Source organism: Canis lupus, chromosome X (assembly GCF_048164855.1).
Source record: "Canis lupus baileyi chromosome X, mCanLup2.hap1, whole genome shotgun sequence".
Lineage (NCBI taxonomy): Eukaryota > Metazoa > Chordata > Mammalia > Carnivora > Canidae > Canis > Canis lupus.
In genome coordinates, this window is record NC_132876.1 from 91,845,703 (window position 1) to 91,869,575 (window position 23,873).

General features: G+C 38.8%; 2 protein-coding genes across 2 annotated transcripts in view; one reads left to right on the forward strand and one right to left on the reverse strand.

The window, feature by feature from the left end:
- LOC140627163 (ferritin light chain-like) overlaps nt 1–16,790 on the forward strand; it is a 145,160-nt gene extending 128,370 nt beyond the window's left edge. The window contains exon 4 of the transcript XR_012026043.1: nt 16,509–16,790. The gene's annotated coding sequence lies outside the window, so the exon portion shown is untranslated. The remainder of the gene's footprint in view (nt 1–16,508) is intronic.
- OTC (ornithine transcarbamylase) overlaps nt 8,178–23,873 on the reverse strand; it is a 69,801-nt gene continuing 54,105 nt past the window's right edge. The window contains exons 7-10 of the mRNA XM_072815158.1: nt 18,710–18,763; nt 18,480–18,629; nt 15,513–15,650; nt 8,178–9,191 (exon numbers count right to left, since the gene is read on the reverse strand). Coding sequence (XP_072671259.1) covers nt 9,132–9,191; nt 15,513–15,650; nt 18,480–18,629; nt 18,710–18,763 — 402 coding nt within the window. The 3' untranslated portion in view covers nt 8,178–9,131. The remainder of the gene's footprint in view (nt 9,192–15,512; nt 15,651–18,479; nt 18,630–18,709; nt 18,764–23,873) is intronic.

The window sequence follows — 23,873 nt, forward strand, 5'->3', positions numbered from 1 at the left end:
GGTTCCTCACCTGTAACATATTCACACACCAGCTCATAGACATAGCTCAAATGAAACATCATCTGGGTTCTGCCAACTTCAGAAGGCAAGCTGATTCCTTGCAATTGTTTTGGATACTAACTGTTCTATTCAATATATTTCTGATGGTGGAATATAATTTTGTTATGAAGGGCCAAAGAAAAATATAAAGTATTAGAAATAATAGATCAAATAAAAAGAGGCTAATATTTATTTAGCACTTGCTCTAATCCAAATACTCTTATATGTGATACTTCATTTAATCCTCCCAACATCCTATAATGCCCATCCTATGAGCATTATTATTCCCATTTTACAGATAAAGAGAGCAGAGAGATAGCTGTTATATAGCAGAGGAGGGATGAAATACAGGCCTCAGTAGCTCCAAAGATAGATTAATAGAGGATCTGGGTTGTGTCATATGCTTTATGGTGGTGCTTTGTGGTTGTGGGGATAAAAATACTTCAAATAAGTCTTTAGAATTGCCTCAGACCAATGATTCTCAAAGTATGGTCCCTGGACCAGCAGCAGCAGCATCTTTGGGAACTTGTTAAAAACACAGATTCTCAGGCCCCAATCCAGACCTGCTGAATAAGAAGCTTTGGGGGAAGGCAAGAAGCAAACACAAAGGGCAGACCAACTAAACTAAATCTATAAAGATACTAAAATATTACAGAAATAAACCAGAAATATTGTGTCAGTTAAGTCAGCTCTACTCTTCTGTGGGGAAAGCAAATTGATCTCCTATTCCATGCAGCTAATAAATTCCTTATTTTGAATTTGAACATGTGGCAGAAAAATAATATTTGCTATGTATAATGTTCTGCTTCCTTCTAAGAAAGGCTGATCCTGGTAACCAGAAAACTTTTTGCTTGCTAAGCATGAGCTCTTTACCATTTTTCCAGTGGTTTCTCAACTCCCTACTCCTTCTTTGATGCCTGAAGGATGAAGTCTGTATTGTACTGCTCATCCTTCAGGCATCAAAGGAGGAGTAGGGGGTTGAGATTATTTTAGATCAGATTCCCTATAAGCAGAGGCTGTGAGAGAGGGATTCTTGTGCAAGTTATCTATTGAGGAAGCATTCTCAGGAGAAGGAACACAGAGTAAGCAGCAGGGGAAGCTAACCAAGGATGTGTTCTTAAACAGATACTTGCTTCAGCCTGGTCCCATGGGGATCTCTAGAGCACTAATTTTACCAGAATTGGTCCTACCTGGAGGGAAGAGAGCCAAGTCATTGTACACCCCTCTCTTAGTCACTCATTGATGATAGGTTGCTGGTGATGGGATGAGGGTGAGAGTCTAATTTCCTGGGCTAAGTGGTTCCTGGTAGCTGAGGGTAGCACTTCAGAAAAAGGGGCAGCTGTGAGACATTAGCAAACAACCCTGACAGCAAGTGGAGGAATGGGCAAACTTGGACAAAAGGGATCTGGATGGGGCACCAACAGTATCTACTACATCAGTGTTTTTTAGATCTCTGTTGATATCCCTGGATATCTATATCCACGCCTGCCTTGAGTATGAACTCTCCTCTCTATGCCTTGGCCTCACAGAACCATAATCCTAGACCAACCAGCTTTCTGTTCCCCTCTCATCCTATAAGATAAATCAGGTCAAGTGGCTACATTTGTAGGATCCTGGATAATTTGCAGAGAGTGTTAAAGATATATGCACTATCCCTCTCTGTAGAATATATTTCCATCCTAGAAACATTTGGTTTTTATTTCCTATTTTCTTTTTCTGCAAAATGAAAGGATAGCCTGGCTTATTTCTAAACTTTATTCCAATTTAAAAATTCATTTGTCTAATGATTTTGCTCCAGAAGGCAGTTGTGCTTGCATTCTTTGGGAACACGTTTTACAAAAGCATTGATTAGAAATTAAGTCTGATGTCACTGATAGAACTCAGGCACTATTGAAACTGAGATTTCATTTGTATCAGGAATTCACTTCCATTTGCTGTGGCCAAGATTTTTTTTTAAGATTTTATTTATTTATTTGAGAGACAGAGCATGAGTGGGGGCAGTGGGCAGGCAGAGGGAGAAGGAGAAACAGGCCTCCTGCTTAGGAAGGATCCCAGGACCCAGGGATCATGACCTGAGCCGAAGGCAGATGCTTAATAAATGAGCCATCCAGGCACTTCTTTTTTTAAAAAAATTTTAACAGGAAGGGATGCTGTATTTTATCAAGTGCTTTTTCTCCATCTATTGATGTAATCATATACTTCTTATCCTTTTGTTTATCAATATGGTGTATCATGTTGATTGATTTGCAAATACTGAATCATCCCTACAACCCAGGAATAAATCCTGCTTGATTGTGCCAAACAATTCTTTTAATGTACTGTTGAATTTGATTTGCTAGTATTTTATTGGGAATTTTTGCATCTGTGTTCATCAGGGATATTGGCCTGTAATTTTCCTTTTTAGTGGGGTCTTTGTCTGATTTTGGAATCAAGGTAATGCTGGATTCATAGAATGAGTTTGGAAGTTTTCCACTTCTTTTTTGTTTGGAACAGTTTGAGAAGAATAGGTATTAACTCTTCTTTAAATGTCTAGTAGAATTCTCCTGGGAACCATCTGGCCCAGGATTCTTGTCTATTGGGAGATTTTTTGATTACTGAGTCCATTTGTTTGCAGGTTATAGGTCTGTTCGGATTTTCTATTTCTTCCTGTTTCAGTTCTGGTAGTTTGTAAGGTTCTAGGAATTTGTCCATTTCTTCCAGATTGCCCAGTTTGTTGGTATATAATTATTCATAGTATTCTCTTATAATTGTTTCTACTTCTGTGGTGTTGATTATGGTCTCTCCTCTTTCATTTGTGATTTTATTCATTTGGGTCCTTTCTTTTTTCTTTTTGATAAGTCTGGCTAGGGGCTTATCAATTTTATTTTTTATTTTTTTGAAGAACCAGCTCTTATTTTCATTAATCTGTTCTACTAGGGTTTTTTTTTTTTGCTTCTATATCATTTATTTCTGCTCTAATCTTTATTATTTCCTTTTTCTGCTGGCTTTAGACTTTATTTGCTGTTCATTTTCTAGCTCCTTTAGGTGTAAGGTTAGGTTGTGTATTTGAGACTTCTTGCTCTTTAAGGAAGGGCCATACTGCAATATATATCCCTCTTAGGACTGCCTTTGCTGCATCCCAAAGGTTTTTTAAAGATTTTATTTATTTATTCATAATACACACACACACACAGAGGCAGAGAGAGACAAAGACACAGGCAGAGGGAGAAGCAGGCTCCATGCAGGGAGCCGATGTGGGACTCAATCCTGGGACTCCAGGATCGCGCCCTGGGCTGAAGGCGGCGCTAAACTGCTGAGCCACATGGGCTGCCCTGCATCCCAAAGGTTTTGAATTGTTGTGTTTTCATTTTCATTTGCTTCCATGTATTTTTAAATTTCTTCTTTAGTTCCCCATTTAACCCATTCATTATTTAGTCAGATGTTCTTTAACCTCCATGTAGTTGAGGTCTTTCCAAATTTTTTCTTGTGGTTGAATTCAAGTTTCATAGTGTTGTGGTCTGAAAATAGGCATGGTATGATCTCAATCTTTTTTTTAAAATAATAAATTTATTTTTTATTGGTGTTCAATTTGCCAACATACAGAATAACACCCAGTGCTCATCCCGTCAAGTGCCCCCCTCAGTGCCCATCACCCATTCTCCCCCACCCCCCGCCCTCCTCCCCTTCCACCTCCCCTAGTTCGTTTCCCAGAGTTAGGAGTCTTCATGTTCTGTCTCCGTTTCTGATATTTCCTACCCATTTCTTCTCCCTTCCCTTCCATTCCCTTTCACTATTACTTATATTCCCCAAATGAATGAGAACATTCAGAGAAGGACAAACATTATATGATCCCAATCTTTTTGAGGGCTGATTTGTGACTCAGTGGTTATCTATTCTGGAAAATGTTCCATGTAGACTTGAAAAAAATGTGTATTTTGCTGCTTTAGTTTGAAATGTTCTGAATATATCTGTGAAGTCCATCTGGTCCAGTGTGTCATTCAAAGCCATTGTTTCCTTGTAGTTCTTCTGCTTAGATGATCTGTCCATTGCTGTGAGTGAGGTGTTTAAGCCCCATGCTATTATTGTATTATTATGATCAATGAGTTTCTTTATGTTTATTGTTAATTAATTTATATATTTGGGTGCTCCCAAGTTGGGGGCATAAATGTTTGTAATTGTTAGATCTTCTAGGTGGATAGATTCCTTAATTATGATATAATGCTCCTCTTAATCTCTTGTTAAAGTCTTTGTTTTAAAGTCCAGTTTGGGGGTATCTAGATGACTCAGTCAGTTAGGTTTCCATCTCTTGGCTTTGGTTCAGGTCGTGATCTCAGGGTTGTGGGATCCAGCCCCACACTGGGCTCTGTACTCAGGATGAAGTCTGCTGATTATCTCCTCTCCCTCTCTTCCTCCCCTGCTTGCTGCTTTCTCTCTCTCTTTAAATAAATAAAATCTTTAAAAGAATAAATAAAATCGGGCAGCCTGGGTGGCTCAGCGGTTTAGTGCTGCCTTCAGCCCAGGGCCTGGTCCTGGAGACCCGGGATCGAGTCCCACATCGGGCTCCCTGCATGGAGCTTGCTTCCCCCTCTGCCTGTGTCTCTGCCTCTCTATCTCTCTGTGTCTCTCATGAATAAATAAATAAAATCTTAAAAAAAAGAATAAATAAAATCTAGTTTGTCTTATGTAAGTATGGCTTATATTTGGCTTTCTTTTGACATCCATTAACCTGATAAGTGGTTTTCCATCCCCTCACTTTCAATCTGCAGGTGTTGTTAGGTCTAAAATGAATCTCTTTTAGGCAGCATATAGGTGGATCTTGATTTTTAAAATCTATTCTGATACCATGTCTTTTGATTGGATCATTTAGCTCATTTACATTCAGAGTAATTATTGAAAGATATGAATTTACTGTCATTGTATTATCTTTAGAGTTGGTATTTCTGGTGATGTTCTCTTGTTCTTTCTAGTCTCTGTTTCTTTTTTTTTAAGATTTTATTTATTTATTCATAGAGAGAGAGAGAGAGGCAGAGACACAGGCAGAGGGAGAAGCAGGCATCATACAGAGAGCCGACGTGGGACTCGATCCAGGGTCTCCAGGATCACGCCCTGGGCTGCAGGCGGCGCTAAACCGCTGCGCCACCGGGGCTGCCCCTCTGTTTCTTTTATATCCTTTTTTTCTCCACTCAGAGAGTTCCCCTTAAAATTCTTGCAGTGCTAGTTTAGTTGTCACAAATTCCTTTATTTTTTGTTTGTCTGGGAAACTCTTCGTTTCTCCTTCTATTCTGAATGACAGCCTTGCTGGATAAAGAATTCTTGGCTGCAGGGGTGCCTAAGTAGTACAGTCAGTTAAGCATCTGACTCTTAGTTTTGGCTCAGGTTATGATCTCAAGGTTATGATATTGAGCCCTTCATCAGGCTCTGTGCTCAGCATGGAGTTTCCTTGCTCCTCTTCCTCTGCCCCTCATGCTCATGGTCTCTCTCTCATTCTCAGATAGATAGATAGATGATAGATAGATAGATAGATAGATAGATAGATAGATAGATAGATAGAAAGAATTCTTGGCTACTTATTTTCCCCATTCAGCACCTTGAATATATCCTGCCACTCTTTTCTGGCCTGCCAAGTTTTTGTGGGCAGATCTACTGCAAACCTGATCTGTCTTCTCTCATAGGTTAAGGGCTTTTTTCCCCCTTGCTGCTTTCAGGATTCTTTCTTTGTATATTTTGTAAATTTGACTATGATATGCCTTGGCAATGGTCAGCTTTTGTTGAATTTAATGGGAGTTCTCTGTGCGTCTTGGATCTTGATGTCTGTGTCCTTCCACAGATTAGGGAAGTTTTCATCTATAATTTGAATAAACCTTCTGCCTCTTTTTCTTTCTCTTCATCTTCTGGGGCTCCTATGATACAAACATTATTACATTTTAATAAGTTATGATTTTCCTGAATCTACATTTGTGATCCATTGCCTTTCTTTTCCTCTCTTTTCAGCTTCATTACTGACCAAGATTCTTATTTTTTTTTTCAAGATTCTTTTACCTTTAATTGATACTAAATTTTCTGGACAAGGGATCAATTTATTCAAAAGATTAAAGAATTGCAGAGTTGATCTCAAACTCCTGCTTTAATGATCTGTGTTATGTTTACCACACAAAGATAAACAGACACTTCCATTTCCATTGTGAAGTCTTAATAAAACTGTGGCAGAAACAGGCAAGACACTGAAGTGTCCATATGTGTCTTATTTCAGCCAAGTATAAGGTAGTATCGAAAGAAATTCTTCATGTAAATAGTTGACGGTAGGGCCACCCCTACCAGATACTGGCCCTTTGTGTGACTTAAAATAAAACACCTATTCAGGTTTATGAAATGCTGAAAAGTGCCCCCCCCCCCGGGTGGACAGCTTTCAAATAAGTCACTCCTTCCTCCTGGCTGTCAGGCCTGTAAGGAAGCACAAGACTCAGTAACTGAAGTACAAACCATGTTTCAGCCCTACTCAAACCTTTCACCTGACACCTTTGCACAGAGTACAACTTTCATATCAGTATACGGTATTCCTAGTTGTAGGAGTCTGATCATTGTGACTGAACTGGTCTTCCATTCTTTGATACAACCTTTTATATTTGTCAAATGACATCAGTCCTACAAAATTGCTGAGTGGTGCCATGTCTCAAGATATGCCTCAACCACCTCCATAATCTAGATATTGATGAAAGCTTCCAAAACAGAAAGGCACCCCCCAAAAATGTATTCTGGATATACCTTCTCTGTATGTATTCTTTGCTTATTTTTATCATATGAGGAGACTTGCCTTGAAACTTTGGCATGCAAATCGAACTTAAATAAAAACAAATGTAAAAAAAAAAAAAAGAAACTTTGGCAGTAGACCAAGGAGCCTCTGCCCTTTTAACTTAGGTTCTAGGGTCACTTGCTTGTGTAGAAAGTCTAATGTGGCATTGCCATGCTAATCTGTGCAGCTCTGCCTGGGGATTTTACAGTAGTCAAATCATTAGTGCAATATCCATTAGAAATATTTGACAATGAATTACTTTTCTAAAGTCCCTAGAAACTTATAATTGGAAAAAAACCTGTTGATTCCTCTCTGACACTGAAATCATTGCAGTGTAATTACTTGATGATTTATTTACAATGTTGCAGTAAAGAAACTCTGGAAGAAAGGAACTCTTTGTCTAGTTATATTAAGTGGATAGGCTCTATTATGTACACCAGAGACACAGGGTCATTGCTGGAGTTTTTGTTAATCTTTGTTGATGCAGTAGTTATATAGGAAAGGTGATGAAGGAGGAAAGCATAAAAAGAAACAGGAGATTAAAAATAGCTTTGGAAAAAAGTTAAGGCTAAATCTTCCTTCCCTGTTTTCTTTATTCCTAATATTACAAATAATGTCTTCTTAAGATGAAAGTTAAGTAAGTAAAGAAAGTCCTGAAGATTGGGGTTGAGAAAGATACTAAGTTGTGTGCATACAAAAAAAAAAAAAAAAAAAAACCTTTGGGGTTTTTGAGGTAAAGTGATTATATTATGACAAGAAAATGATTAGAAGTTCTTTCTGATTGAATGAAGATTATACCTTCCATTTGATTCTGAGAGTAACCAGTAAAGAGAATAGAGGTCATTATCACTGGCAACCATTTACAAAGGAGAAGGATACTCAGGATTATGACCTTTATATGTAGGCAATTTGAGGGACGGCCTCCACAGTCTATATGGCACCTTCTGGTTAAATCATTCTATACTCTCTGCTGAAACAAGATAGTCTGTTAAACTCCACTCTTTCTTTCTTAAGTGGTCCCAAGTAATTACCTATAGACAAGAAAGTCAAACTGTGATATTTACTAGAAAAGTTGATTTTTCTCTTATAAATTATCAGCCTTCTTCCCCCTAAAATATGTTTTATTGCATGTTCATTACAAATCTAATTTATAATTCATCTCTTACTCATTTAAGTCATAGCTATCAGTTAAAGAATATCTGTCAACCAGCTTGGAAACATTCTTCTCATAGTAGAGGTGGAATGTAAAGATGGTTACTTTTTTTTTTGTCCTCTGCAAAATACATTATTTTCTTAAAGTTCCTCTTATGTTATTTAATATTTTAACTAAAAATGTTTAATTTGTATCATAATAATTCAACAATACAAATTTCAGTCACCCACAAAAGTATGTAGCTTTAATTACATTATAATAATCCAGTAATGCAAATTTTTATTTTCCTGAACAAAAGTTGGAGAGAAAAGAATGGATTGAAATGTGGCAAGCAGTAGATTTATAGAAACATCCAGCCTGTGGTATGAGTAGATATATGATAAGCATAAACATGAAAAAATTAAATCACTCCTGCTGGAGAATTTGAACCTACAAAAATATCACTCTGTAATGGATCTTATGTTCCTAGCTAGGTTTCCATGGTTTTGCCACTTGTTCACAAAGGCTTCTTTAGGCTTTTGATATTAAGTATTCATTACAGAGAAGAGACGTGTGCTCTTGAAAAATCCTCCTTCCCACCTATGATCGGAAAAAACTCTTAGAGTTTGGGCACAGTTATAGCTGTTTTTTTTGAGAATTTCATCATTTGCTTCTATAAGTGAGTATCTGCCCACTTCATTTGCCTGAAAATTGTACTACATCAGCAAGATGGATCATTTGGTTTCCTTGTTGGTCCTGGGGGATCTGAACACAGCCCACACATCTACCAGCAGCTGACTGCCTGGTAAATGTTTACTTATAAATTAGCATGGGTGATAATTTATTAAGGTAATAAGCATAGATTACATTTAATGGCTTAGACATTATGCATTATGAACACAGTATTTTATGTTCAGTTGAAGCAAATGTATATGACTATTAATATGATACCCAAATGTAACTCAGAAATTGTGCATTAGAGAATTTAAACCAAGTCAAGCCATGTACTGTAGTGCCTCGGCACTTTAACTAAGGCCTTCAGGAAGGTTTCACAATGATAAAGTAATATCATATCATTCACCTATACTGTGTATCAGGATTTGTTTATTTCTTAGATTCTCTTCTTCCTCCATAAATTGACTCATTCAGTTACTGAAGAACATTGTTTCTCTCTTGACAAACATCACTCCATCAAAACTTCGGTTTCTGAAGCTGAGGTGAATAATCTGTCAGCAGGGACACCATGACAGCCTGGATAACACAACAAAGAAAAAGAAAGAAATGGGTAAACATTAGCAAGAGTCTGCTTAGGGACCTAAGGAACTGGATTGCCGCTTTGAAGGCCTGTGGTTAAAATGTGTTTTCCCAAGGAAATGATAAGGGGACAGTTCTGAAATAATACTTTTTTATTTAAATTCATTTAGCCAACATACAGTACATCATTAGTTTCAGATATAGAGTTCAATAATTCATCACTTGCATATAACACCCAGTTATTTTTATTTGGAGAGAGAAAGGTCAGGAGGGATCAGGCTGACCCAAATATATGCAGAAATACCATGCTTACTTAGGCATGGTATTTGGAATGACTAGCAAGGGAGAGAGTTGAAATGAGACACCATGGTGGTAGCCATGATTGGATTTTCCAGGCATAAATGAAACCTAGTATTGGCTGGTTTTAGAGAAATATAATCCCTCTCATCCTCATGTTTATGCTGTGGTTTGGTCACTTGTAGCCTAGAGAAGTTTAGAATCAATCAAATATAGAGTAAGAAAAGTAAATCATTTGGGCCAATGAATAATGTCTATCTGAATCTGGGTCCTCATGAAGGAATATTTATAACCAAGAGTATATAGCTTCCCATTAGGCTGTCACTCACAAATGGTAAGCACTTTTACTATTCCCAATTTCTACAATAATGACAATAGTAATAGTATTAGAAACAACCATGAGGAATGCTTACTGAGTGCTTACTATGTACCAGACTGAGTGCCTTATCATGTGTTGGTCACGTAAAAAATATTTGCCAGGCACTGTGCTAGCTGCTGTTAGGTTAGAGAGAAATGTCTATGCATTATCTCATTTAATGCAACAAGCTTCTAAGGTAACTTCTGTTATTATCATTTGTAGATGGGAAAATCAATCCTGGAAATAACAGGTAGTACACAACTGGGTTTGGACTCAGGTTTCGCTGACTTCACCCTTAGGAGGTGGTTTTACTGCCTTATGGCTACTTACTCTCTCCTTTTGACTGTACCATACATGTGTGTCCCTAGCATATATCAGAAATGCAGGTCTTATATTTTGTAGGTATTCATTGAATATATTTATTGAACAGATACCATGTTGGGCCCTGTACTGAATGCTTTATGTGCATCATGCCATTTAATATCCTTCCCCACTTGTGTGAGGTGGTAAGAGAGAAAATCCAGAGGAGGAAGATATAGGTATTTTCCTGGGGATGGTAGTAGGGGGTGGATCCTTTCTCTAAAAACTTAACCACTATGCTCAGATGACTCTTACCCCCATTTAATCCTCATAAACTTATGAAGTTGTCCCTATTTTTATCTCCATTATCATATGAATAAACTGGACTTATACTTGCTCAAAGTCACACAGAGGGCCAGAATTTTAACTTGATTTCCAAAGTTTGTGTACTAGAACCAATACCCTATATCGCCTTTTAAGCTACAAAAATGTATTGGGCACATAGAGTGTCAGGCACCATTCCAGGTATAATGAAGAACTTATCAAGTTTTCATATGGTAGGGGGACAGGCAACAAACAAAAAAAAATCAAATAGTGATAAATGTCATTAGAATATAAAACAAAGGACAGCAGGGCATCTGGGTGGTTCATTTGATTGGGCATCTGCCTTCGGCTCAAGTCATTATCCTGGGGTACTGGGGTAGAGTCCCTGTGTCAGGCTCCCTGCTCAGTGAGTGGTCTGCTTCTCCCTTTCCCTCTGACCTTCCCTCCTGCTCTCACTCGTTCTTTCTCTTTATCTCTCTCAAATGAATAAATTTAAAAATCTTTTTAAAAAAATAAAATAAAATAAGAAATGGGATAAAGGAGGCTGGAGACCCTCTTTAAGAGTGGGTGGCCAGGGAAGGCTTTGTTAAAGGAATGACATTTGAGATCTGGATAACAAGAAGAAACTAGGAAGGCCAAACTCTGTGATAAGAGCATCTTCCTGTTAAAGTATTTTAAGCAGCTTTATGGATTTCTAGGATCACATCTCAGGTTTGGTTTTATTGTTAATCATCTACATGTGTCAAATTTATTTTCAAATGTAAAATCTTAGGAAGTCAGCTTGGAGCACCGTTGCTGGATTTGGTTAAATAAATAAAAAGACAGTTAAATTGGCATTTCAGGAAGCAACTTTAAAAAAAAAAAAAACTGTAAGCATGTTCCAGTAAGCACAGGACGTACTTACTCTAAGAAATTATTTTTTATTTATCTAAAATTCCAATTTAACTGGGTACCCTATATTTGATATGGCACCCCTAACATGAAAAGAAATAAAGGACTGAAATGCTTGGATTAGATTTGCAGTGGTGTTATATGTCTAAGGACCATCCTGATAGCAGTGCTTTGAAGTGTCAGCTCTTTTGCAGGGTCCCTTTAGGTTACTTTAGCTCCATAGCAAAAATTGTAGGCAGAGGAAGAAAGGTACCTGACATTTTATGAGTCCTACAGCCTTACTAATTATTGAAAAATGCAAAAGCAACCTTTGTGGGGGAGGAGAGGGAATATTTAAAAAACAAAACAAAGGGATCCAAAAGCTTGTGCACTATGGAGAGAATGATGTGATTGCTAGGGTGTTCTGCACAGCACAGCTGGAATTCACCCAACATGGAGGCCTTGAAAAGCTCCTCTAAGTACTGAAAGAGTATGCATTTGGTTTAAAAATGTCATATGCTTTTAGAACAAGTCCCACCCTATATAGTTACATACTTGCCATCAGTCATTATGGGCACATTAGAACTTGAGGTATTTTTCCTTTCTTCTTCCATCCTGATTTTATTTTATTTTTTTCCATCCTGATTTTAAATGAAATTGTGTGTGAAAATCATTCTCTAGACAGTAGTTCTGTCCAGTAGAACATTCTGCAATGATCGAAATATTCTGTGTCTGTGATGTCAAATACAAATAATGTAGCCACCAGCCATGTGTGGCTATTGAACACTTAAAATGTAGTTAGTATGTCTAGAGAATTGACTCATGTATAATATTATATTTTAATTAGTTTAAATTTAAATAGAAATAGCCACATGTGCCTAGTGGCTACTGTATTGGATAGGGAAGTTCTAGAGGAAAACATGTATTGTACCTTTAAAACATCCCAGAGAAATATGTCTCAGCAGTGCTGAGCCTGAATGCCATTCTAAATAAGCTATCTAAGAATAATTTCTTTGCACATAAAATAGGAATTTAGACTAGATAATCTCTAGGGTCTCATCTCTTTTGAAAATGCCATATTCCTATGAATTGTACAGGCTGAGTGGGGGCTGCATGCTATTCATTTTTTAAAATCTCCAATGCCTGGCAGAGGGACTAGCACACAGTATATGCACAGTATATGATTGCCAAAATGAATTTAACTCAAAGAGATCTCCAGTCGTCTAGCTCAGAGAGCTAGAGCAGAGTGCAGAGCAGCTCCATAAATGAATGAGTGTAGCATGTGTGTCACCACCTCCCTTCCAGAATCCATGTCAGGTATCACTAGTCAGTTACACCATTTTCTTTCTGAGACCACAGGCAGGCTTAGAACCTTCTGAACATTGGACTTCAAGTTGCCTGTTGGTGAGATTGAGGACCTAAGATTAAAAATCATTTGCCATCTATATAGCTTGATCTGTTTATCTTATATGTGAGGAAACCAGGACCCAAAGAGGTAACGCTTATCCAAGATAGCACAGCTGACTAGTACTAAACACTACATAAGGTATATAAAGTATGCAGTATATAAAGAATGCAGCTGGGATACAAGTCTCCTCACTCCCAGACAAGTATTCTTTCTATTTTAGATGCTCTACCTTCTTTTTAACATGGCTATGCCTCTTGTTTTCTTTTAAATATGTGTTTCCATGATAATAGTGGGCACTTCAGGAAGGTGGGGTATGGAGAGATGGTGGTAGGGCTTAGATGGATGGAAAATAGGTGGGCATAAGATTTCACTTTGTGTATGTATGTGTGCATGTATATACACACACACATATATATACAGATATGTATACATATATATTTATCCTTGCAAGCATTTCAACAATGTGAATATATGATGTATTTATTTTTTTGTATACTTTTTATTGGAGTTCAATTTGCCAACATATAGTATAATACCCAGTGCTCATCCCAAGTGCCCACATCAGTACCTGTCATCCAGTCACCCCATCCACCTGCCCAATTTAATTTTTTAAAGTAAATTCAATTTAAATATGTTGTTTAATAAGCTTTCCAAAAATTTGAAAGCTCAGAGCATCTCCATAAATGATATTTTAACATTTCTTTTAATTTTTCTCCACTGAATTTCTACAAAGATCATATTTTAACAGATTTAGGTTGATTTATCTTTGTAACTTCAATCATCTTCTGAGAAAGAATAGAGCTTGAGGAAAATTTTTGCCATGTCTCTTCCTGAGGTATAGGGTTGGAGAGCTCCCATCTTCTTTTTTGTCATCTAGATCTTTGCTACTCAAAAAGTGATCTACAGGACAGCAACATCTGCATTACCTAGGTGCTTGTTAGAAATGCTGAATCTTGGGCCTCAATGTCAGGCCTACAGAATCTGAATCTGCAGTTTTAACAAGATCCCTAAGTGATTCAAATAGACATTAAAGCTCTAAAAGCACAGGTCTAGATAACATGGCAATTGCCATTTTGGCCAAAGCTAGTGTCCTGAGGTGGCAAGCTAGAAGGTATAGTAAAAAGGAAAGAAGCATCCCTCTTATTAGATATGACATATAACTTTTCATTGGAAAGGGAGTCATGATTGGCTTTCAAGCAGCCATAGTGGAGCTCAAACCCCTGCTGGTCACTGTATTAAATCAACAATGAAGATGATGTCAGTGATAATAATTATAATAATATTTACAGTGTATTAGATACCATACTAAAGGCTCTACATGTATTATTTCACTGTTCACAATAACCCATTTCTAGATTAGATTTAAAAATTACCAGAATCTTTCCAGCTTGTTTTTTGTACTCCAGAAGTTGAAAGCTATAAACTACATTTCCAAGAAGCTAAAATGTAGACATACCACTCAACTGTACCTACTCAAGATTTAGAGCCATAAGTGAATGATACTTAGTGGAAGCCATCCTCTGGGAGATTAGATCTTCTTGTCTATATATAGGCGAGGGCATCTAGTTCGGCTGGGGCAGCAATAATGGAGTATCTGGCATTTAGTTTCATGGGCCTTAAGTACCAAGCTTTGGGTAGCTGTGTAAATGGGTTTGGCTACTAAAGAATCACAATGTTATTGGGGGATTTTTCTGCCTGTGTTGTTTCTATGTGGTATCCAAGAATGATTTGCTGCACCTTCTTTCCCCAGAGATTCTAAGTACTGCTAAATGTCTTTTAATAAATTTATATATTATCCTTTTAACTTTCCTAGAGTAGACTCTGTTTGCCAGTAAGACCCCAACTGGTACAATAATTGAGATCAGTTAAATCACTAAAAACTAAAAAACGGTGGTGCTAAATTATGACCCTTGAATATCAGTTTTCCAGAGAAGAAGGTGATGTTTGGAATTTTGTAACACACAGATGTAAAGTTAATATTTCCTAGAATAGCAGTGATAAAGATGAAACTTATGTTAAAGGGACCAGTAGTTTTTAAGATTAGTTTTGCTGCAATTCTGGAAATGTTCAGTACCTAAAACAGATGTATCTCTCAGGCCAAGCCAAGTAGAGAACCAAAGCAACTATCTAGGTAAGTCGTGAAAGGAAGAAAGAGAAAAGAAAGGAAAAAAGATTTTTTTGGAATACACATTTTGTGCCAGGCACTGACCTTGTGGCCTCTATAAACATTAGCAAGGGGATTGTAAAATAAGAATTATAAAATATAATGGTTAGCAGGCAGTAGTGGCTGGCATTCAGGCTCATCAAAAGCAGTCAGAATTTTTATTAAAACAGATATATTTGGGGGCATATGAGTGGTTCATTTGGTTGAGCATCCAATTCTTGATTTCAGCTCAGGTCATTATCTCAAGATCATGAGATTGAGCTCAGTGTCAGGCTCCGTGCTAGATGTAAGGCCTGCTTGGGATTCTTTCTCTCTTCCTCTACCTCTGCCCCTTCACCCTGTGCATGCCCCCCCTCTAAAAAGTAACAAAATGAAATAAATATATTTGGAAGGAGATCAGTTTTATCACATTAAAAATATACTATAAATGCTAATAAGCAATAATTATAATGAACTTTTTGGGAAAAAATAGATGCCATATGAGCAAGTCATGTGCATGGATAATCTTGTTTATGATTTACCAAAAGGCATAAATGGCCAAGTTAGGGCCACATAGAGAACCCATTCTAAGCTTCCATTCCCCCATTGCCTGCTTACCATGATTGTCCACTTCCTGTTTTCAGCCTCTGGGAACACTAGTGATCGTGGAGAATAAAACACTTCATCATCCACTTCTTCTGGCTTTCTGGGCAAGCAGTGTAAAAATGTCCAGTCAGAGGCAGCAACTTTAGCAGTCTAAAGAAAAGATGGAATGAGACAATGTTTGACTAGTATATGGGGCTATCAAATTTGTCATCTTCAATATTTAAACACACATGTGATGTGGAGTCAGAAACCAAATGCAAAGGGAGAGACAACAAGGCAGAGTGGCGGTTTAAATTCAAGGCACCAAAGGGAAACGTAAATGGTACTTTCAACTTATGGAATTTTATAGTCATTTTTGTTTGATTTGGGAGATCATCACTCCAAACTAAATCACTGACTCAGTTGCTGGTCCTCTGTCTAGAAGGATTGTGGACATTTCAGTAAAGAGCTCTAGTGGTACAATATGTGGCTGATAACAAAAGTCACCTATTTTACCCCAATATATTTTTTATTTATTTATTCATAGAGACAGAGAGAGAGAGAGAGAGAGACAGGCAGAGACACAGGCAGAGGAAGAAGCAGGCTCCACGCAGGGAGCCCGACGTGGGACTTGATCTCGGGTCTCCAAGATCACGCCCCAGGCCAAAGGCGGTGCTAAACTGCTGAGCCACCTGGGCTGCCCTACCCCAATATATTTTAAAAGTTGCTCTTATGGTATTGTTATATTTTGAACTTATCTCCAAGTTATAGTTTTTGTGGTTGAAGCATACTTCACTAATTTAAACACTTTTGAAAGAGAGCATGCGGAGAGAGGAGTGCATTAAACAGGATTCTTAATGCAAAAGTCCTAATAGTTTTTTTCTCCAGCTATTAATTCTGAAAGCTACAATTTTCCATCCATTTCTGTTGTTCACTTACATATTCAAAACTTCATTCCCTCATAATTTCTTACTTCAAAATTATTACCTTTGTACTACAATTTTGTTTTACTTCCCATACTTGTTCTAGGTTCAGAACCTTCTGAATTTCTAAAATAATGGCAAAGTAATATGGGAAAGGACTAACATTTGAACCAGTCACACATCACTGAAATGAATGTTCTTCAAGCCTGCAGTTTCAACACCACAACAATGCCTATGGTTGATCAAGGCAAGTACAAGGTAAACTGCAAGGAATTTAGAATTTCTCCATGAACATATTTGCCACATATATAACAATGGATTAACCATTATATGTAAATAATTCCTATAACCAATAATGGCAAAAAAAAAGAAATGAGTAAAGGATATGATAGCATTTTATAGAAAAACACACAGAAATGCCCAATAAACATGAAAAGATGTTTAGCTTTATTAGTAATAAAGGAAATTCAAAATTTAAAAAGCATGAGATACAGATTTTTTAAATTAGAAATGAGAATAACAAGGGGCACTTGGGTGGCTCAGTGGTTGAGCATCTGCCTTTGGCCCAGGTCATGATCCTGTGGTCCTGGGATCAAGTCCACATCAGGTTCCCTGCAGGGAGCCTGCTTCTACCTCTGCCTATATTTTTGCCTTTCTCTCTGTGCCTCTCATGAATAAATAAATAAAATCTTTTAAAAAAAAGGAAATGAGAATAACAAGAATGGAAAGAGTGTGGAGAGAGTATAAAGTATCGATTCTTTTTGCATGGCTATTTAGCAGCATTTATCATATTTTTAAAGTATATACCGCTTTACCCAGAAATTCTTTTTCCAGGGATCTATTCTCCAATCATGCTTGCACAAAGAGATATGTATAAGGATATTCATTGCAGCATGGTTTACATTTGGGATAATTGGAAACAGCCTAATTTATCAACATAAATCACAATCCAACCAAAACTTTGGAATTTTATGCAGCCATTAAAAGTAATGAAAAATATCCAAATAAGTGGACAAGAAAGTCTAAGATTTGTTAAGTAGAAAAAGTAATTCAGAATAATATGTCTAATATGCCATTTATGAGAAATCCATACTTGCGTGTGTATATGTGAAGGCACATATAAACACACAGGAAAGGTCTGCAAAGAGACGCATCAAATTGTTGATCAGTGGCTACTTCTGGGAATAATCACTGTTAAAGGGATGAAGGAAAGACTTTTTCACTTTTTATTTTTCAAAGTTCATTCTGTTGACATGGATAAATAAGGAGCTTGTATTTTATATTGCTTTATCAATGAAATATCTATTGTAATTGTTCAGTCCCTTTCTCCACCAAAACAGACAAGCTGCTCTGCTGACAAAATCCCAATGTGCACTTGTCTGGTAGAGTATTCCTCCAGAACAGCAGTTCTCAAAGTGTGACCCTGGAGCAGCAATATTGCCTCACCTGGGAACTTGGTAAAAATGCCAGTTATTGGGTCCCTCTCCTGTCCTACTATTTCAGAACTCTAAGGGAAGTGGGGTTCTGCCAGCCATGTATTAACAGCTCCAGGCAATTTGGAGGCATGTTCAATACTGAGAAGCATTGCTTTGGATTTTAATGAAAGGCATCAGGTTAGATGGGATTCCCCTAGGAATGCCCTGGAAGTAGTAAGCAAAGCTAAACTGGACTTGAGAGTCCTTAACAACTAGAGGCAAGGACTGGCCTGAAGAACATACTTATGCAGCTTTTCTTAAAGGAGAAATCAGATGAAACTGCATGCAACAGAAGTAATAGTGTCTCTAGACACGCATGGAGCAAAGCATTCCCATGCCTCCTTGCCTCCATTGCTGTGAGAGGGAAAAGCTTGCTTCTCTTTTCTGCCTGGGTTGCAAATTCCTGCATCCAGGACAAAAGTATCTTTCCAAAGGACATAGCTAAGCTTCAGGAGGAGAGAAATCCCTGGAGGATGCAGTCAACGAGTCCTTTATAGGGAACAAAAAGGACAGTCTGCTCTCCCCAAAGCAAACGAGTGATTAGATGGTAGGGCCCTTTATGAATGGAATTAATGAACCTTCAGAGAGACATGAATTTGTACCTTCATTGTAACCTGGTAACCTTGGAAAGCCTGGAGCCGCTTTTTCTTCTCCTCTTCTTGTCCCATGCTTATCCACGTGTCTGTAATTAATACATTGCCTCCACGAGCCGCTTCCAATGGATCATTCGTCAGCGACAGCTTGGTGCCATTCTAGCATACATAAGCATGCCAGTTAAACAACTTCACGGGACAGAGAAAGGCAATTCTAACTTTACGTATAAGGAGCATACCTCCTTGGCATACTGCTCTGCCAACTTGGTTACACTGGGATCTGGCTCATAACCCTGCAGGGGAAAGAATTCAACTGTTATTTAGGCAATTGTATTGTATTAGGCTGTCTTATATCTGTATTAATTTCCTTTCAACAGTATTCTCATTGTCCTTTCCTTTTCTGCCTCAAGTTGTAGGTCAGCCGCCTTCAGTAGAATACAATATTTACATCTAGAATTCCAAACTATAACAGTGCTTTTGGGTATTCAAAAAGGTACCCAGCTGCCCCATCTTTCTCTTATTATCCTTGACCTCTTTAATTCTCAACATAAACAGGGCATAGTGCTTTCCAGCTCCTGGTAGTGCCTCTTCTTGTTCGTCTAATAGCCTAAGAGGATTATATACATAATTCTATGAGCTGATGCAGTTTTGTCTCTGCCTTCCCATGAGCTGTGTGGGGTTTGTGTTTTTAATGCTTTTTTAAAAAAAAGTTTTTATTCATGAGAGACACACAGAGAAAGGCAGAGACATAGGCAGAGGGAGAAACAGGCTCCCAATGGGGAGCCCAATGTGGGACTCGATCCCAGGACCCTGGAATCAGGACCTGAGCCAAAGGCAGACACTCAACCACTGAACCACCGAGGCATCCCTTTGATGCTTTTTTGTCTGGAATACTTTTCTCCACTCACTTCCTGTGGATAATGTTTTTGGGTCTTGGCACAAGGGTTTCCTCTTCAGCGGAACCTTCCCTGAGCATCCCAGCTAAATACTAACAGGCCACATGCATACCTCTTTCTCTTCCGTACTCGCCAACAAGTGTTCAGAGTGTGGGGCATGGGCTTTGAAGTGGCATTTATGCAGCAAGTACACTGTCTGTGGTCAAATCTGTTTGTGTGGGATGGTTTGGAGAGAGCAGGGCCAGGGCTCAAGTGAAGCAAGCAAGGTACCTGGGACACAGGGTTAAGCAGGCCTGTAGGAAGTCTTTGTGAGTACAAATGGTACACCAGAGAAGTCTAGCTTGCTTAGTCTAGTTCCAGCTTTGGGTGAGGGGATATTATGGGGGCATTAAAGCCCCCTCACAGCCCTGAGTTATTCTAGACCCCCCAGGTAGCCCTGCTGCCTCCCTCTTCACCCTCCAATCTATTCTGTACACAGCAGCCTGCAATAGTTACTCCTTGTTCCTGAAGTCAAAGCTCATTAACCGTATCAAGGCTTTCCCCCTCCCCACATTCCCTGTTTCTGTCTCTTTTAATTCTTCTCAACATCTTGCTGCAGGAGAGCCAATCTTATTGTTATCCCTGTACATGTCTTGCCCTTTTCTGCCACCTTAGCCTTTCACCCTCGAACACTCCCCCCCTCCAGTTTTCTCCTGGGTGTGTTCATTGGAACATGTCAGCTCCTCTTTTGTCAAACCTCTAGTCCAGCCTCACCTCCAGACCCTCCATATGGAGGTCTTGTCAGTCCAAACACCACGATTATTCTCACCTTCCTCCATCCTTCTCATTTTCCTGAATTCTTAGCATTTATTATAAGTTGTTTTTTAAATAAATTCTCAGTAGAGCATTGTGGTGCATACTGTGATATGCCACTCAGATCCCTCGTTCGTGAATAAAGGCCTTATTCCCCCAGCTGCTGGGCGTGCTGCCAGAAGATGGCTTTCAGCCATCAGTCCTCTTTGGGTACTGCCTCAGCTGCAGAGGGCTGACTCATCCAAGGTCACACACCCTTCTGGGGTGACCTACATTCAATGACTGATTGACAGGAGGGGATGGAAACTTGATTCCCTCCTCCCAACTTGGAACAGCTCTAAATGGACATCTCAGGTCTAGAAGTCTCTATAAGGTCAGACAAGGCTGTTGTTGGGCCCAAATTGCGGCTCAGCTTCTTCCTCTACCCACTGCTGCTTCCTTCCCTTCCCTTCCACAGGTGTTGATCTCAAGGGTATGTCCTAATAAACATCCTGCACACCAAACTCTGTCTCGGAGTCTACTCCCAGTAATCTCAACCTGTGACAGGCATGTTCAGGCTCACTCATTTGAAACTGTGTCTATTTGCACATGATTGTCTATCGTAGTTCCTTCTCTCCTTACAAAATTCTTGAAAGAAACTATGCATGACACTGCTGATGATTGCTGTAGACATTTTAGCAGCTTTACTACCTTTAAACAGCATAAGTTCTGGAGCTTCTTTACTGGGATTTGGAGAAGGTAATTAATAAAGTTTTGCTAATTTAGTAACTACTGTTGTGATCATTCATACGTAAACATAAATGAAGAGGTTTGGCCATTACCCCGTGTGCCTCCTGCTCTGAAAATTTAGCCTTCCCTTTAGAGAGCAGATTTTATACTCCCCACATATAATCATTCGTACAGAAGGAATCAATAAGTACTTAGAGAACCAACAGCAAGGTTTGGAAATTAGAAAATTACCCAACCTTGCATGTACTAGGCCATGACTAAGAATACAAAGAGAATTCTTTACTCACAGCTCAGCTTTCAATACTAAATCACTCATTGGCTTTTACATAAATCTTAAAACTGGAGGGATAAGGTGATTAACAAACCCTGTTCAGTCTAAATATTCACTTAGAACAATGTTAAAATCATTACCATCAATAGTTTATAGACCAATTTTACAATCAAGGAGAAAATTATGTTTTCTTGAACATGTAAGTTATTCTCAGTTGAAGAATGGGGAAATAGATTAATTATGGCTTTGGAAACTTCAGGGCTTCTTAAATTTACAATAAATCTCGTAGCCTTATCTTGGAAAGAAGTAGGCCTACTTATAAATTAACTGAACAACGTCTGCACTATCACACTTTCCCAAAGGGTTTTTAAAACTCTTACTCCCACCAAGATTCAGGAAAGTTTTAGCACTCTCTATCATTTCAATGAGTTTCTGCATAAGAACTTTGAAATTACTTTGTAAGATTCAAATTTTTCCCTTTGGTGTTAATAAGACATCTTTGACACTCCATAAAATGTTTAAATCCTATATTTCTCCAAAAGAATAGAGCCTTTCCAGCAACATCTTCTAGTAGAGATCAGTTATTGTTAATATATGTTTTCTCTGTAGAAGCTAAATGCAGTCATAGTTTGCATTAATACAGAGCCTTTCTTCAAACTAGATTTGTAGTGACAGTGTGCGAACTCTTACCATAAAGTGAAGAAGAACTGCCTTAAGCACATATCGGATCTGACCCTTCATTTCAGTTTATACCGAATAAAATTAAATTATCTGCTGTAAGAGTTCTGATTCCCAAAGTTTACTATAATAGGATGGCTTCTAATACGTGCTATTGTCCGTGCCCACCATTTCTCCTATGGCAAGTGTATTAGGTAGAATAGTATCCCCCCAAAATTCCCTCTTGGCCAGAACCTCAGAATGTGATCTTACTGAGGAGGGTCCTCACAGATGTAAAACTTAGTTAAGATGAAGTCGTACTGGATTAGGGTGGGCCTAAATTGAACATGACTGATGTCCTCATATAAAGAGGGGCATTTGTACGGAGAAACACAGACATAAGGGCAAGAATATGGATGCAGCAATGGGAGGGATGCAGCCACAAGCCCAGGAAGCTGGGGGTAAGGGGAGACAAGGAGGATCCTCTCCTAGAGGCTTCAGAGAGCACGTGGCTCTGCCAACATCTCGATTTTGGACTTCTAGTCTCCAGAACTGTAAACAATAAATTTCTGTTGTTTGAAACCACCCTGTTTGCGGCAATTTGTTACGGCAGCCCTTGCAAACTAAGGCAGTAGGGCTCACTGACTCAAACTGGTTCAGCAAGAGCACTGCGGAAAAGCATTTAGTTTTCTTTTAATTTGGCAGAATGCAGCTGACAATGCTGGTGCTCTACCCAGATCCTGGGATTCCTTTTTACAGCTTTTGCTCCCTCTCCCCATTTCAGTGGGCTTTTATCAGTGCTTGCAGCTCTTCCTCAGAAGACAGCCCTCTGGCTACCCAGCTGCCTTTCCTGCTGCCCTTGACCAATGACTGGTTAAAAGGATGAAATCCCACCTTCTGGAGCACCTGGGTGGTTCACTTGGTTAAGCATCTGACTCTTGGTTTGGGCTCAGGTCATGATCTCAGGGTCCTGGGATCGAGTCCCATGTCGGGCTTGGTGCTCAAGGCAGACTCCACTTGTGATTCTCTCTTTGCACCCTCACTCATGCTCTATCTCTCTCTAAAATAAATGATTTCTTTTTAAAAAGATGGTATACCTAGGTGGCTCAGTCAGTTAAGCATCTGCCTTCAGCTCTGGTCATGATCCCAGGGTTCTGGGATGGAGCCCTGCTTAGGGCTCCTTGCTCAACGGGGAGCCTGCTTCTCCCTCTCCCACTTCTACTGCTTATGCTTTCTCTCTCTCTCTCTCTCATAAATAAATAAAATCTTAAAAAAAGGAAGAAAGCCCACCTTCCTTGCCTCAGGTTGAGATAAATATGGGGCCTAAGTGTTGCTCCTGAGCTCACCTGTGGGATCAGGGCTGAAGCTTCCTTCTGTAGGATGGTGCCTGACATGGCACCAGAGTGACCAAATCATGCTGGTTTGCCTAGGAGTCTCCCAGCTTTAGCACCAATAGTTGGATGTCCCTGGAAATTCCTCAGTCTTATGCAAACTGGGATGGCCGATCACTATAAATGACCCTCTTGCTCATATTCTTCCCTTTCTCCGTCCTTATCCTATTCTCCTATAGGTCTTCCTTAGGAATACTTCATTAATAAATCACTTGTACACTAATCCTCATCAAATCCCTTGTGGGGAGCCTGGACCAAGAAACTGGTGTAGGAAGGAGTGAAGAGTGCACAAAAGTCTTGGGGATTTGGGTGTTTCCTATTAGAGAAATTCAGCCATTAATCCACATTGTGTAATTCATGTTCCTGGTGATTGGCAAATAAACATCTCAAACTCAAGAAGCAGAAGCAGGGAGTAATTTTTAAGCCTCTGGATGTCTTAGCTCATCAGAGTGAACTCTTGCACTGACTAGTGAGATAAGAACAAACACATGCCTGGCCAGAAATACACTACTGCATGGTAATTGTGAATAGTTTCTTAATGAGAGGGCGAACTATATCTTTCACTTTGTTTCTGAAATGGTCTCTGTTTAGGAGAGTTTTCCCTTCAAAGACTCCTGATTGGATATTAGTAGCCAATCAGAAACATAGTGGGGAAAATACTCCATAG